At 38.4% G+C, this 15,671-nt stretch overlaps 1 protein-coding gene across 2 annotated transcripts in view; it reads left to right on the top strand.

The window, feature by feature from the left end:
• Nucleotides 1-15,671, top strand: part of ctdp1 (CTD (carboxy-terminal domain, RNA polymerase II, polypeptide A) phosphatase, subunit 1) — a 54,245-nt gene that overhangs the window by 24,632 nt on the left and 13,942 nt on the right. For both annotated transcript variants that reach the window (XM_026348369.1, XM_026348370.1), the window contains exon 12: nucleotides 2,310-2,527. In XM_026348369.1, coding sequence (XP_026204154.1) covers nucleotides 2,310-2,527 — 218 coding nt within the window. The remainder of the gene's footprint in view (nucleotides 1-2,309; nucleotides 2,528-15,671) is intronic.

Below are 15,671 nucleotides of genomic sequence, written 5' to 3'. Positions count from 1 at the left end.
CGGTGAGTCAGACCAGCTGCATAGCAGCTCTGCCATGGGTGTGTGCGAATGGGTGAATGAGACGCAGTGTAAAGAGCTTTGAGTACCAGCTAGGTAGAAAAGCACTATATAAGTGCAGACCATTTACCATTTACATCCCTCTGCATTAATTACAGTTTTTCCCCCCAGCTACGAGCTGCTAATGAGTCAGTGGATGACAGGATGCAGCTTGGCCGTGGCGAAATTCGCCTGTGTTTTGCACCAATTTGATTGGTTGTGAATCGGCTAACCTGTTTTAAATAGTCTGTTACCTTATGGGTTGTGGAGAAATACATGATTGTTGAGGTAGTTTTGCTTTTGAAAAATGGCTGAATATGTCACTGGACAGATTTATTTTGTTGGACTTTGCATTTGGATTCTTTCTTCATCTGATGTTTATTACACTCCCTCAAATCACCCCTGGTTAAATATATTAACTTTAACAACAGACCTGCAATAAAGACTACATTTGTGACTCTTAATCTTAATGTTTACTTTAGATTTTAGGGTAGCTTAGTTTTGAGTTAATTGATTTTTGAGCCTGTGCCCAGTATGTGTATTATGCTGTACAGATGTTTCATTCCAGCTATCACTTTGAGAGCCAACAAGAAAATGTTTTATTTTTTTATTTATTTATTATTATAACTTAATAAAGGCAGCTTGGGAATGTTAGTCAACAAAACAATCACGCTCTGTTTTTTGTTTTTTTGTTTTTTTTGTTTTTCCTTTCACAATTTTTGATGTTTCAGAAACAGTGATGCCAGTTTATTCAGTATGTGTGTTCAAAACCTTTGTGCCGTTTGACATTGGCACTTTTAAGCCACAGTTTCTTAACGTATCAGACACACTGGTTTAGTGCTCCCAGTGGGTAATATGAACAGATAGGAGTCTGTCCATTCTGGATTAAAAACTTGATTTTCGCTGTCCTCTTTTCTCTTTGTGGACATTTTTATAATTATCTCTTGCCTTTTCAGTCTTACCGTCCCTTTATCAACTTTCTCTTCTCTGTCGTCTGTATCTCTCCTCTCTGTCGTCTGTATCTCTCCTCTCTGTCGTCTGTATCTCTCCCTCTCTCCTCTCTGTCGTCTGTATCTCTCCCTCTCTCCTCTCTGTCGTCTGTATCTCTCCCTCTCTCCTCTCTGTCGTCTGTATCTCTCCTCTCTGTCGTCTGTATCTCTCCCTCTCTCCTCTCTGTCGTCTGTATCTCTCCTCTCTCTCCTCTCTGTCGTCTGTATCTCTCCTCTCTGTCGTCTGTATCTCTCCCTCTCTGTCGTCTGTATCTCTCCCTCTCTGTCGTCTGTATCTCTCCTCTCTGTCTCTCTGTTATCACCGTCTTTGTTTATTAATTCCTTTCCGACCTCAAACTTTCTCTCATATACTGTTGAGTCGCTAAATTTACCACCTGTAATCCACAGAATCGATTGGCTAAGTGAAGTCACGTGGGATGGCTTACAGTAACTCGCATTCAATTGGCCAATGCGTTCTCACGTCCACTAAATAACTACCGTATAGATCTAAATAGCCGGGCTGATAAAAATTAAGGTGTCCCGCTAGATTTGGAATCAAAACGTACGGTTTGGTCTGTAGCTCCGGGTCCGTATGGGACAGCTTATGGGTCCGGATCCGGACCGCGGTCCTCCTTGTTAGTGACCCCTGGTCTAAAGTATTCAAAACTGCAATCATTTATCATGCTAAGCTACATGATTGAGTTAATCTGTGGGCTCTCAAAGCATGTTTTGAGCTACATATTGATCATCTCAGATATAATTAAACAACATTGAAGAGGTTACCAAAGATGACATACATTGCACACCCTTGCTCTGGTGTGGCTACAGAACTCAACCCGACCCAAGCTGAGACTTGAAGCCCAGACATAAAACCAATTAGCCATCTGATGTAGCTCAACAGGGTGAGCCAGGAAGGATGGGATAAACTGCCCAAATGTGGGTCTAAGTGTGAGGAGCTTGTAGAGACTTTGGAAGAGTTGGCGTTGGTGTACTTGCTGCCAAAGAGACTATATTTCAGTAATTTATATTAATTTTTTATAAATATATCTTTTTAGGCATTTAAAATACATTTATACCACAGTAAGAATGTGCAAAAAGTGACGAAGATACTTTCCTAAATTAATCATGCTATGAATATATGTGAACTAAAACAAAACCACAAAAGGAGAGAGGAGTGGTTGGGGTTTTACTTATGGCATAAACTCTGGAGGTCCAATGGTCAGGTCCTGTCCAAAACATAAAGCAGCAGCTCACAAGGCTCTTATCTTAAAATAAAACAAACAGGTGGACGACATCTTAGGAGAGGAGAGCGACAACGAGAGTGAGGGCAGAGGGAAAGAGAAGCCATGTAAAGAGGAGGTGGAGGATGAAGAGCAGCAGCAGCAGCAGCAGCCTGGAGCTGGACAGACGGCAGGAGGAACACTCGGCCCTCAGGCCCTGAGTGTGGAGGAGAGACTTCAGACACCATCCACCGAAGCCAGTCTGCAGGATGGTATGCCAAGGTGAGAATTTTAAGGCAATTGTGTGATTTTGGCCATTCCCATTTCATTGAACCGTGTGTGTGTGTGTGTGTGTGTGTGTGTGTCTCTCTCTCTCTCTCTCTCTCTCTCTCACCCTCTCACCCAAATGTTTAGTATGAGAGTATTTACTTCTGTCCTCTCCTCTACTGTCCTCTCCTTCTTTAATAAACACCTTTACGTGAGATGGATGCTTAACCTAACCTAACTTTGCACTTGCCAGAAATCTAAACCCACTGCAAATCCCTGCAAATGTACTGTGTATTTTCAGGTCTTAGTTTTGCAGGGAGCGTTGTTATACACCACTTCATCAGCGTGGCAATGTTGAAGCCAGACAGTCTGGTCCGTTGCCATGGAGACAAATTCCAAACAGACAGCAGGCTTTCTAAAGGTCTGAACATATGAGAGTCTCTTACTGCTGAAGGACAGGCCTGAGTTGAGCTGGTAGACTGACAGAATATTTAATTATTTGCCATTTATCCTTAGCGTGGAATACATTGCCATGACATATACAAGTTTGAAATAAACCTCTCACAAGTTTATCAGAAATGCCTCTGTCTCAGGCTGGCTTTACATTTCTCTAAAATATACTTCTACGCATCCCTTTACCCTCTCACATGTGTAATGGGATTTTCTACAGTTACTATTTTGGTGCACCGTTGCAAATTTGCATAAACTAAGTTTGATTTGAAACTCTCTGAGGCATATTTTGGGCGTTTGGAATCCTCTTCTCAGGGGTTGGGATAGTTTATTCTCAAAAAACACACATTTCCTATTAGTTTCTGGCATGAAGATTTCCCATACTGCCAAAATTGCTTTCAAAATAATATTTATATGGAATTCTTCAGGTTTTAAAGTGAGCACAGAGAATCTCTAGAAGATAGAGGACAACATAGTTGTCTTGTCGGACAACAACTCTAATGTTGGACAAATGCACCTCTCCAGACTCGGGTTTACTCTCTGTAAGTAGTTTCACTACACTGATCATTACAGGAGATAAAACAGGAGATACCATGTTTGGTATTTTTTCCTTAGAAAAATAGAAAGCTCCATTTTGGTTGTTGCAATAGTTGCCCAGGCCTAAGTGGGCACCGTCATTTGTTTTTCCCCCCTCTCCTCTTTTGGACAAGTCAGTCCACTTGTCACCTGTGGTGACACCTTGGTTGCTGCTTAATGAGTTGAGCCTGAATTGCACTGTCTACAGTGTTGTTTACTTGCAGCTGAAAACCTTTGAAGGTCCACCTCCCGGCAGCACAGTGCTGCAGAGGAGCAGCACATGATTAGACATCTTGACACACAAGTGCAAATTCAATCTGAAAGTGTGGACTCAAATTGACACATGAGTTTTGGAGTCCTGCTAGTGATGTAATCTAATAATATCACAGCATTACCTGGTCATGATTCTCCTGAAACCTGTAGTTTGACCTCTGTCACTCTGTATTTCTAAACCACTGTGATACCCTGTCTAGATGTTTTGGGGTTTTTTTGGTGTTAGCATGGTGTTATTTTGGTGGCTTAGGCAGCATGTTAGTTTTTCATGGTAGCCAATTGGTAGATTATTGTTTAGTTGGTTGATCAGCTTCTTGTAACAGAGGACAGACTAGCTAGTTTGATATTTTTAGCTGGTATTAATTAGCTAGAATCCTATTAATTATTTGCAGCTACTCCTAGTAATGGACAGATACCTGTTACATTAGTGCATTTAACTTACTGTGAACATTTGTAATGAGCATGCGTGTGATTTTTTTAGTCTACAGAAAATAAATTGTTGCACACTGGCACCCAGTGTTGAACCTTTTGTTCAGTGATGCTAGGATAAAAAACAGAAACAACTCTAAATATATAATTTAGTTTCCTATTAAAAAGTCTCAGTGCCAAATTTCCCCTGATGTTGCCCATGTCTTAAAATGGCAAAATAATGTAAATACTTGTCTTGATATACAAATGAAGATTTGTCGAACTCTTCATTTACATATTCAATAGATTTCTAAATGCTTTTAACCTCACGTCAAACATATCAAATGCAAAACATGAGAAACTTGCTGAAACTGATGCTTTAAATCCAATTCGTCCTTGTACTGAAAGGAAGAAAAGTCTGACGTCCACCTGTAACAGTCTGGGGCTGCATTAATGTAATTTTTCTGTCTGAGAAGAAATAATTGGGCTGTATTGTTGCCCAGTAGGCCATTACAGGCAATCGAAGATTTATAGCAGTCGTCGTCTAACTGCTTCCTGATTTAGACATAACTCTGTGGGACCTCCACTCCTCCGGATGCTGGCTTAATAGTTTTCATTCTTTCAGACTCTCCATTCCTTGTTTCAGCACTTTCACATATTTGCCACTAAATAGACATACATCTGTTGCTAAGATACTGTACTGATGGGAATGTGTGTTTTGTTCTCGCCATCATTCAGGATCTGCTCCTGCTTTTCTTTCTTGTTTCCGTTTAGAGTACAGCTGCTGCTCTTATTTCTGTTACAGTATTTCTAGCTATTCCACTGTGATTCATTCAACCACAAACACTAAAGCAATACTGAAAATTCTATAATATCTGCAATCATATTATTCATTGGCTTCATTAGAATAGCTTTATCAGGCAAATAATTCCATTCCTTTACATTATTTTTGCCCACTTGAGAGAGCTGTCTCACCAAATTTGAAAAATATTTAAGGACAATTTATTTCCCTTCACGTTTCATAAGGACAAGTCATGTTGATAGGCAGTTCTTAGTTCTTTTAACAAATCCCACATATCTTTTCACTTGGATAATTACATGCTTTTGACTCCAATAAGGCTTCATTATTTAGTACGACTGCGTTGGATGAGTGCCAGTTTATAAGGACGTTTTGGTTTGTTTTTACAATTTAGAATCCTTAATTTCAGTGGGTCATTCTCACTGCATGTTGAAAGACATTTTTACTTTTTGGAATCAAGATTAATTCAAACATCTTTTTTTGCTTCTCATTAAGCGTGTTTGGAAGCTCTTTTCCGTTCCATATTTAATAGGAACAACTTTTTATGTAATGAATACAGAAAGAAACAAAGGCTTCCTGTGTCGGGTGAGTTCAGAGTAGGTGTGTTTTGTATGATACATCAACAGCAGTCTTTATTTGTTGTCATATGTCACATGTATATTTTACAATGAAATTTGTTGTTTTAACATAGTTTGTTGTACTTATTGAAGCTCCCCTTCATGACTAACAAACACAAACAGTGAGTGCACTTGGGATTTAAGTATGATGCATGGTAAAGTCACTGCTAATGTGTTTGGAGTATGAACCTTTCCATTACTGTCTCCTCTAATTAACTACACAGCAAAAGCTAGAAGTACAATCGTACAATCAAAATAAGCCCTGAACTTCCTTAACCCTTTATTGAATTGCCTTAAGACGATTCAGAAATGTCGTAAACGCTGAGAAATTAGAGGAAATGGCTTCTATTTACCTTACTTGGTGATGCTTATTAGCTGTTGGTCGGGATGATGTGAATGATTTATGATGAGCAGTGGCACTCAGGGCTCTGACAGATTTAAGTTTTAACAAGGGTGCAGCCTGGATATAGAAAGTAGATGAACTCTCATCTCCCACCAGCTCACAATCACAGTTCCAGGCAGTTGCTGTAGTGCAATTGCCAGGCTGCAGTGGTTTGATTTTTGTGAGTGCCGTGGTTATTTTTAATTTTTTTACTTTACACGGGTTACTGACATAAATTGAGGTGTGCAACTGATAGATCTAAAAAGGCGAGGCAGGGCTTATTAAAGAACGTTGCATCAAACTTTTGTCCATAACCTTGGGTGTACAGGATTCTTTTTCTATGAGACTGCTTATATTTTATTTCTCTTGTCTAATAAACATTAATCAAGGAGAAGATTCTGTCAATTGCAAATTTTTCTTTACACTGTGCCATGGTTTGCTAAGCTGAACAGCCAATCAGAGTTGTCTCTCTCTCACCAACGTGTAATGCCAAAATTAGACAGAAAGATGTTGACTGTGATGTCCAAGCACACCTGAACATGTAGCCAGGATAAACTGGAGTCAAACCACAGATCCTGCGGTTTGTGGACAACTGTTCTACCAGCTGACCTACTGCCCATCGTGATGTTCAGGGCTGTAAGGAAGAGGGATATCAGGTATCCAAGCTGAGATGCTATATATTTCCACATTTGTTATTATTATTTTATTATACATATATATTATACACTGCTCAAAAAAATAAAGCGAACATTTAAACAACACATTCTAGATCTTGATGTATGAAATCTTCCAGGTGAAAATACAAGAAAGAATGATCAATGGAATTTAAAATTATTATTCCATGGAGGTCTTGATTCAGAATCATACTCAAAATAAGAGTGGAAAGGTTAGGTCACAGGCTGATCCAACTTCTGTGGAAATTCCTCAAGACCATTCAAAATGAGGCTCAGTAGTGTGTGTGTGGCCTCCTTGTGCCTTTATGCAATACCTACAGCATCTGGGCATGCTCCTGATAAGACAATGGATGTTCTCCTGAGGGATCTCTGCCCCGACCTGGATCAGAAACCATCCTGGATGAGCTGCACTACCGGAGTAACTGTGAGTTGCAGACACTGCCTCTTGCTACCTCGAGTTGTGAAGATACTGCCAAAATACAAAAGTGACCAAAATCAGCCAGAAAGAATGAGGGCGGGGAAATGTTTTGTGGCCACCACCTGAAGAACCATTCCTTTATAGGGATTGTCTTGCTAATTGCCTCTAATTTCCACCTGTTGTCTGTTCCAATTTGCACAATAGCAGGTGAAATTGATTCACAATCAGTATTGCTTCCTACCTGGACAGGTTGATATCCCAGAAGTGTGAAAGACTTGAACTTACATTGTAATGATTGTGTGTTATGAGCAGTGTATAAATCTTCAGTCTTTCAAGAAGGTGCCGATAAAATGAATTTTGTCCTCATTATTGGACAGGACAAAACGCAAATTTAAAACCAAATGAAAAAAAAGCCTAAATTTAATATTGAAAACCTACCTAAAGAACAAATAATGAAAGATTTTGTTTCAGTCCTAATGCAAACTAAATCGCAGTTGGGGTGTAACATTTGACGAGCTCATCAGGCAAACATGATCAGTTGAAATACTGATTAAAATACAGTGGCAAAACCAGTGGTACAGTTAAGCTTGGTGAAACAAAGGGATTTACTTGTCCATTGAGAACACCATTTTTTATGTTCCATTTATGCAGTGATTACTTTAACTTATTTATTCCATTAGCTTTGGTGCTAGTCGTCCACTTCCATTTGTTTTCCATTATCAGACATTGTACAGCACAATACTCAGTCTGTTAGGAAGGCATTATGAGCCCACATACTGCAGGCTTATTGCAGAGCTCTAGCCCAACAACAAACAGAGGCTCCCAGTCGGGGATTAGTGAGTGGAACTTTTTGTGCTAACTAATGCATGGCTCAGGGATTTGCTCGAGACTACTGCTACACCTTTATTACTCAGATTAGTGCAGAAGAAGCACATTTGAATATCTTGAACATGTTTGCTTGAAACGTACATCAAGATTCTCAACCTTTTCTGATCAGTCAACAGTAAATGGTAACGCTAGGTTTGTTTTAACTGTACTATGACATATCTTGTAAGTTTCTTATTGCAAGTTTGCAAAGCTGTCTTTCCATCTCTCACCATTAAGTTTTCTTCCACCCAGTACTTTCTCCCTTCGTTGGTGGGCGTACTGCGTCACACATTTTCTGACTTTCACATCAATTAGACCCATTTGCTCCTCAAACATGTCAGCTGTTATCAGTTTCTCTTCCCTTTTTAATTTCCTGTCTCTCTAGGTGAGGCGCATTCATTCACATGTTCCATCACTCCCTCACTGTGTATCTCTGGAGTGTGTTTATTTCTGAGTGAAAATTAAAGTGCGAAACTCGAGTGTGTGAGCGTGCTATTATAACACTGGAGGAATGGAGGTGATGAAGAAGGCAAATGGGTTGTAAAGTTTTCCATTCAGGTTGTGAGGCAGCAAAGTGTAAAAGTCAAAATGTGTGATTTCAAGGTTGCAGCAGTGTGACTGTGTCTGTATACATTAGTATATATTGTATAGAGTGTAGATGTAAGTTCTAAATGTTTAATTTTAATTTAAAAGTTACAGTTGATTAATTATGTCTTCTTTGTGGAAAGAGATTCATTTTCTGCAATATGGTTCCGCTAAGGTTTAAAAAAAAGGCTATGGGTATTGTAGGAAACAGTTAGTTTGGACTGATTATGTGTTGGTTTAGAAAAGTTTGAATTAATTTTCCTATTACAAAACTGAGCATGAAGCTATGTCTCCTTTTTGACTGCATCCACTGTGCAATATCAAAAAGGTGCCACAGTCTGAGAGCCAATTAAACAAGAATAGACCCATCTTTACTACTTCAGCCAAAATTATACAGATCAGTGTCCTTCCTGTTCTCATTTTTTGTCTTTTGCTGCTGCACTGTACCAGATTATCCTTAAGGATCAATAAAGTACTTTGGGCTCACAGTGTTATCCCCAATTCTTACAGATTCAGTGGCATAGTTGTTGTTTACACTTAGGTTTGGTTTGATTTTTAAGCTTGGTTCTGAAAAGAGTGGGGAATGCAGTGCAGAAATTCTCTCAGGCTTTACTGCTGCTCTCACCACAGAATTCCCTTTTTTTAACAGTAAGAATAAAAGAAGAATATAAGAATAAATGGTACTGGGGGAAAAAATCATCAACAACATTGCAATTTATTATTCTCCTAGTCCGTGTTTTTACATCTCCTGAGAATTAGACTTTGTGGCAAAATTACAAATCAGCTTTGTTCATGAAAATAATGTAAAACAATGATTGTTGTGACTGTAAGGTCACCGCTTTCTACAAAAAGAGACCACAGTTCTGAGGCATCAATACCAGCATGGATCAGCCACTCTTACTATGAGCTTTATCAGCTTGTGCCACAGCACAAGGCTGTTCTTAAGTAACATGTTGTTTGTAAGTAACAGTTGCCATGGGAAATGTTTCACATAATGGCGTGTTCCCACTTTTTCTTAGAGGATGTTCTTGGAGCCACAGCAATAAACGCAAGTCACGTTTCAGAAATGGGTTCAACCTAATGGGCCTCAGTTGTTAAACTAAAGGGAGCATAGTATAAGATGAGTTCTGTCTCAGGCACATTAAGCGTTTTTAATGTTTTTGCTCTATGCACTGTATTGTTTGTGGTGATTTAGTTATATTTGATATATTTGTCTAAAATAGTTTTAAATCAATTGTTAAATCTCTGACACTCACTCGCCACTTTATTAGGTATAGTACACCGCAACAATCTAAAACAATCCAGCACAGTAGCTCTGACATGAATTCTGTTTTTTACAAAATTATAATTTCTCAGTTTGTTATTGAGGACATGGTGGGTGGTGAAGTCATACTGCAGTGCATTATTAAAAAGGTGGTTCTAGTGTTTTAATCACCCTATTTACATGAATGAGGTAGACCTAGAAGCAATCCTGTATGTTTTGATTAAAGTGACGATTAAATCAAGTGTATTTTAAACTTTTTTTTTATGTTTTTAAATGTTAGATTTTAGTGATATGGTGAATTAAATACAATTATTATCATCTTCCTTAAAGCGTAAGTGAATTTTCCCCTAAAGTACATAGAGTAACACATCAAATTTTTGATTATAGACATTTTAGCTGTACCTGAGGATTGGTACTGGCTGTAAATAGCATCACATAACTATCCATCCACATCAACAGAAAAACACTAAAGAGTATTGTGTAATAAAGTGAGGAAGCAATGTGCTTTTTTTAAATGATAATTTAATAAATAAGATTTCAGTTTTCATGTTTTTACTTTATGGTTAAAATCTTGGATTTCTAATTTGTGTAAGAAAAGTCCGTATTTTACTGCAACAGGTCTGCTGTACAGCACAATGGGATACGAGAGGATTACAAGTTGTGTAATACAACACACCTTGATGAATGAGACCCACAGTGTGCTCGCACTCGATTGATTTGTCATCTCTTTCATGCCAACATCATCACTAAATTTCCTGGGGAGGGTGTATACATGCTTTGTCAGCAGCAAGTGCAGCGTGTTGTTGCTTGCATCCAAGATTCATTGGAGTTACATTTTTTGTAACACTGGGTAGTTTGTCAGGAGTGTCAGAAAAATAACAGCGAATAATCTCTGAATGATTTTTCCGCAGTTCCCTTTTCTTATATACTACTTTTGTAGTATATAAGAAAAAGAGAGTGAAAAGAGAGACTATAACTTGTTGTTGGTTATGTTCTTCATATATTTTTCTCATGGTCATGAGCTACATAAAAACAAAGGGGCCAAACACATGCAGAAAAGCCACTCTATTGTCTCTTTATCCACATTCTTCATGCTCATATGAAGCCAAGTCCAATGCTTTCAGGTGGCCCCTTTTACAGAGAAGTCCATTTTATTCTGCAGACATTACACAGTGTGCTACTTTTTTGGTTCTTTCTTCGATAAGGTGCAGATTTTTTTCCAGGGAAAAATATTTCACCTCTATATTCTCTGACAGCTCAGGATACTGAGACTACCCGTCCAAGCCTTTAGACGTTGGCTGATGAAACTATTCAGGCAGATTGTCTCATCTCGTCATTTCAGTAGAGGACCTGCAAAATTTGCAGTTTAAACGGGTGACTTCAGTGACATCAGCAACTCATTGAAAAAGTTAAAGTTGATTTTTAGAAACCATCCAGAGTGACATCAGAAGTCTGGGTGCAGCCTGCTCTTGTCTGTGATGCTTTAATCAAAGGAACCACAGAAAGAAGAAAGGCAAATGATCTAACCGTCTGACAGTTTGTTTTCTGTTAAGCATATAGTTGGTATTTTATCCTTGAGGGTTTTTTTTTTAATTTGTGTGTGTGAGGGGGGTGTCTGTATCATTGTGAGGAACAGCATTTTAACCATTGGACTGAGGACATTTTAACCAGTTCTGTCAATGAGCAGGGTGTTTAACGAGCAATTTGGGGTTAAGACTAGCTTTTAGACAATAGCACAACACAACAACAGCATGCATGCTCAAATCCAGGCAATCAGCAGTGGGTAGAGCAGGGACTAGAAAAACAAGCTGGAGTTTTTGCATGAAGTTACATGTTGTACAGACAGCTGTAGCAACATGCTCTATTTCTGCTGGAAAAGTGTGCAATTTGTTAACCATAATTCAACTAACTTGAAATAGAGCAGAAATAGAGCATGTTGCTCCAGCTGTCTGTACAACATGTAACTTCATGCAAAAACTCCAGCTTGTTTTTCTAGTCCCTGCTCTACCCACTGCTGATTGCCTGGATCAGGTGTGTTCAGCCAATCAGAAACCGAAAGATATCTAGTCACTTTGTCTTCCTCTATTTTACAACTATCTGAGAAGATGTGAGTATCTTCCTGCTTCTAATTGGCTAAGCACACCTGATCTTGGTATTCAGCAGTGGGTTGGCCAGTGACAGTTGGAAAACAAGCAGGAGAGGGAGGCTTAAAGTTCACTACATTAGATTTCGTCCTTCTCTTCTGTCTCTTCACAACCTTATTCACAATATTATATTATAATTTTTTTTTTTTTTTAAGTTTTAAAAATCTGACTGGCGGTAACACATGCACATTGTTATTTACAGAAGTTAGTAAGGACAGAAGGCTCCCTGAAGGGCTCATAACTAACTTAACTTACTTAAATTGTTCTTAATTTGTACTTGAATTGTTCTTAATTTGAACTTAAATTGTTCTTAATTTGTACTTAAATTGTTCTCTTGCTTTTGTGTGCGTTTTCAGTACGCTAGCATTAGCTTGAGCACTGAATATTAAAAGTCCTTAAAAGCCCCTCATAGTACATGTGGGTGCTGAACTGACAATCAGTTCAGCACCCACATGTCAATGTCCAGGTGTGGTCTAGAAAGTGCTTAAGTTTTGTTGTGATTACTCACGAACATTACATGAGTTAAATTTCAGCTGAGGCGCAGTTGAATGCATGTAAGAGAAACACATGCATAGCAGTCAAATAGCAGCTGCCAGAGCGATTAATGGAAAGATTTGTCGCTGTACATAAAACATACAAAAACACAGTTGGACAAGCAAACCTCATGACTCATCAGTGGTAGCTACTTAGTTTACAGCTTCATAGACAATGTTTGGCTGCTTTTGTGAGTATAGTAGTGTATAGGAGATGTTTGGTTTGTTTGGTCCAAAATAATGTTCCTATGAAGGGGGGCCATGCTGTTTCAAAAGGTTTGATAATCACTGATGTAGGCTCAGAGCTTCTCCCTCTAATGACAACATTAATTGTTCCTAGACTATACATAGAATTTAAGGTGAAGTAGTGGTGGAACAGAGAAGACTTACGATACTAGACCAACACATTAGAATGCTTATAATGTGTGCGCGGTCTGTGCCCATAAGACATAATCACTGGTGTAATGGACTGTGTTAGACTGGCGACTTCAAAGCCTTTTCAGACTACAATAATGACACAGAGCCATTACAGTAGATCCATCATATCTCCAGGTCAGCATTGTCTTGAGTTCTTTTATTGCATTTGCATGTAATTATGCAAAGTAGGACTATGGGAATCAGAAGTTAAGTAAAGGCATTTAAAATGATGGGTTATATCAGGGAAAGTTAGCTGAAATGTTTTTTCTGTGCAACTGATAGAACTGTGTTGAGAAAGGTGGTGCTTCAAAAATGACATAACGTTGATGTCGATCTAACATTTTTAGATATTGTTTTGAAGGCCAGTGCTAAACATTAGCACTCTGTGAAACCCGTGGCACTGTTTTGAAACCCACCCAGCATCTCATTGCAATTGTTGCCGTTTCTCTAAACCTCCCTGACTGTAACTGTCACTCAGTGATGTCTTGTTTGTTTGCACTGAACCCTGACCACCCACCAGAACTCCAAATTTCGCTAATGAAATAATAGATGCTTTTACACCATAGAAGTTCTCCGGTGTCAACTTTTTTTTTTTTTCAATAAACAGTTACAGCTACAGTAAATTACCATACTTGACATTCATCACCTCATCAAATTGCAGTGCAGCTACCCCCTCGCGGCTTACCCAGCAGGACTCCACTTGATTTGGTTGTGGCCTATACATAAGTGGTACTTTTGAAAAATAAGATTAAATTGGCTTACCACATTTCGGTGCAACCTTTTTTTTGTTTTGTTTTGTTTTTGCAACAATCACACACAGGCAGTAATGCATTCAGGGTGTTTACTCTTTTTTGCTCTGACTTATGGCATTACTTATGGCATGAAAATATAGCCCATCTTGGGGCACTGTGAATGTGAATCTCTCACTGTCTTCCCCTCTCTTTCCCTTTATCTTTCTCACTCTCTCGGTTTTGCCTTGCTCTTATCTTCCTCCCTGGACCTTGTTATTCTTCTTCTCAAGACTACAGTTATGTGTGAAGCTGGGTGTATACTCTGGCACTCTGCCCTTTTTCTGGGTATTAACAGCAATCCTTGTATATGGACTACATGTTCTCATGAAATGTCTGTTCTCATTCGGCTGCTTTTAATCATGCAGTGTGAAATCTCAGACCCTGTGATATAATTATTGCTAGTATTAATTATGGTGGTCTTGTTCAGGTTATTTGTGTGAATAATGTGTGATAACAATTGTTAATCTACAGTATGATGCCTTAAATGGTTTCTTAACTTTAATATTTTACAGCAACACAGTGATCCTCAGCATAATAGTAAAACTCTTCTGAATGCCTCAAAAGGAATAAATTTTTAGAGTGGCCAAGTCTGATAAGAAATGGCTATTAATTCTGGGGGAAATTATTTTGTCACATTGTTGATTTAAAATATTACATCATTGTTTTTGCTTTTTCTGTCTTTAAGTGCTTTCAGTTGTTTAGTATAAATAATATACACCAAAAGGAGAGGAAATCAGGGGGAGGGCAAATATGTTTCTACAGCACTGTATTATCTGAGAAATGAGCAAAAGAAGCCATTTTAAATGCCTGTAAAATCATCAAACTCCTTTTACACTGAGAGCACATGGAGACAAACGATGGACTCTCCTGCCAGTTATAGCACATTGGCTGAGCTACACAGCTGATATATATCTTTCCCATGCCTTCTGTGACTGAATCTCTTTTGGCTTTAAATCAGTACTAATCATTAGTGAATAAGTCTGCCCAAAGACATAACCAAATGTCTTAATTCAGACTTTCCTGGCATCTAGTTTTCTAGTTTTGAGAATCATTGCTTTTCTGTTCTGGGTTCTGCATCTCAGGCTTAGTACAGGGTGCACTTTCTTCGAAAGATGTGTTTCTTGCTGCAGTATGCTCTTGCTGCTCCTTTACCTATTAAAAACATTAAATTAATATTGACATATAAATATGATAAGGATGCAGCATATAAATATGCTGGAATCAGTGTAAGACTTGTGTGCTAAACAAAGAAAATAACTTTGTTTTCTTTAAAACAAAGCTAATCTTGCAGTTAAATCTTGCAATGCACTGGAACATTGTTACATTTCTTGGTGCAATGCTGCCTGTATTGGTAGAGTAACCAATAGAAGAGAAACCATTGACAGGAACGTGCATCACATCATCTGCATCCTTGTGTACGAGAACAAAACCCATTTATAGAAATGTGACTAGTCGCAAAAAAACCTACAAGGGTTATTTTAAAGATGTATCTACTGTGTCAAGAGACTGAATTTTAAATAATATTAGTACATCTTCCCAATCCTAGGTCATTTACATAGATGTAACTTCTTGTTTTTTTTTTTTTTTGGGTCAAACTAAATAGTTCGAGCAAAATGTAAAGAAAATTGCTATTAAACACTGACAGTATGAGAAGTTGTAATGTTCATTTCATTTGAGCCACTGCTGTTTGGAAACATTCACTGCTCATTTTCTAATGGAGAAGATAATTGGTGTGTAAAGGGGGAAAAGAAGGATGTTATCCCATGCATGTATTGTAAGTTAGACTCCACAAGCTTTCCAATTAAAGCTTATGTGCCCGAGGGCCCTGTTCTGGGTAATTGTTTTTAAGGATCGACTATTCCCTGAAGACTGCTGTAATGGCACTTTATCTCTCCAGCATGTGCTCAAATTATTCTGTTTGCATTTAGGAAGGCAGTTGTCTTTAAGGCACAGAGACACAT

Source organism: Anabas testudineus, chromosome 11 (assembly GCF_900324465.2).
Source record: "Anabas testudineus chromosome 11, fAnaTes1.2, whole genome shotgun sequence".
Lineage (NCBI taxonomy): Eukaryota > Metazoa > Chordata > Actinopteri > Anabantiformes > Anabantidae > Anabas > Anabas testudineus.
This window is presented reverse-complemented; position numbering and strand designations above follow the sequence as displayed.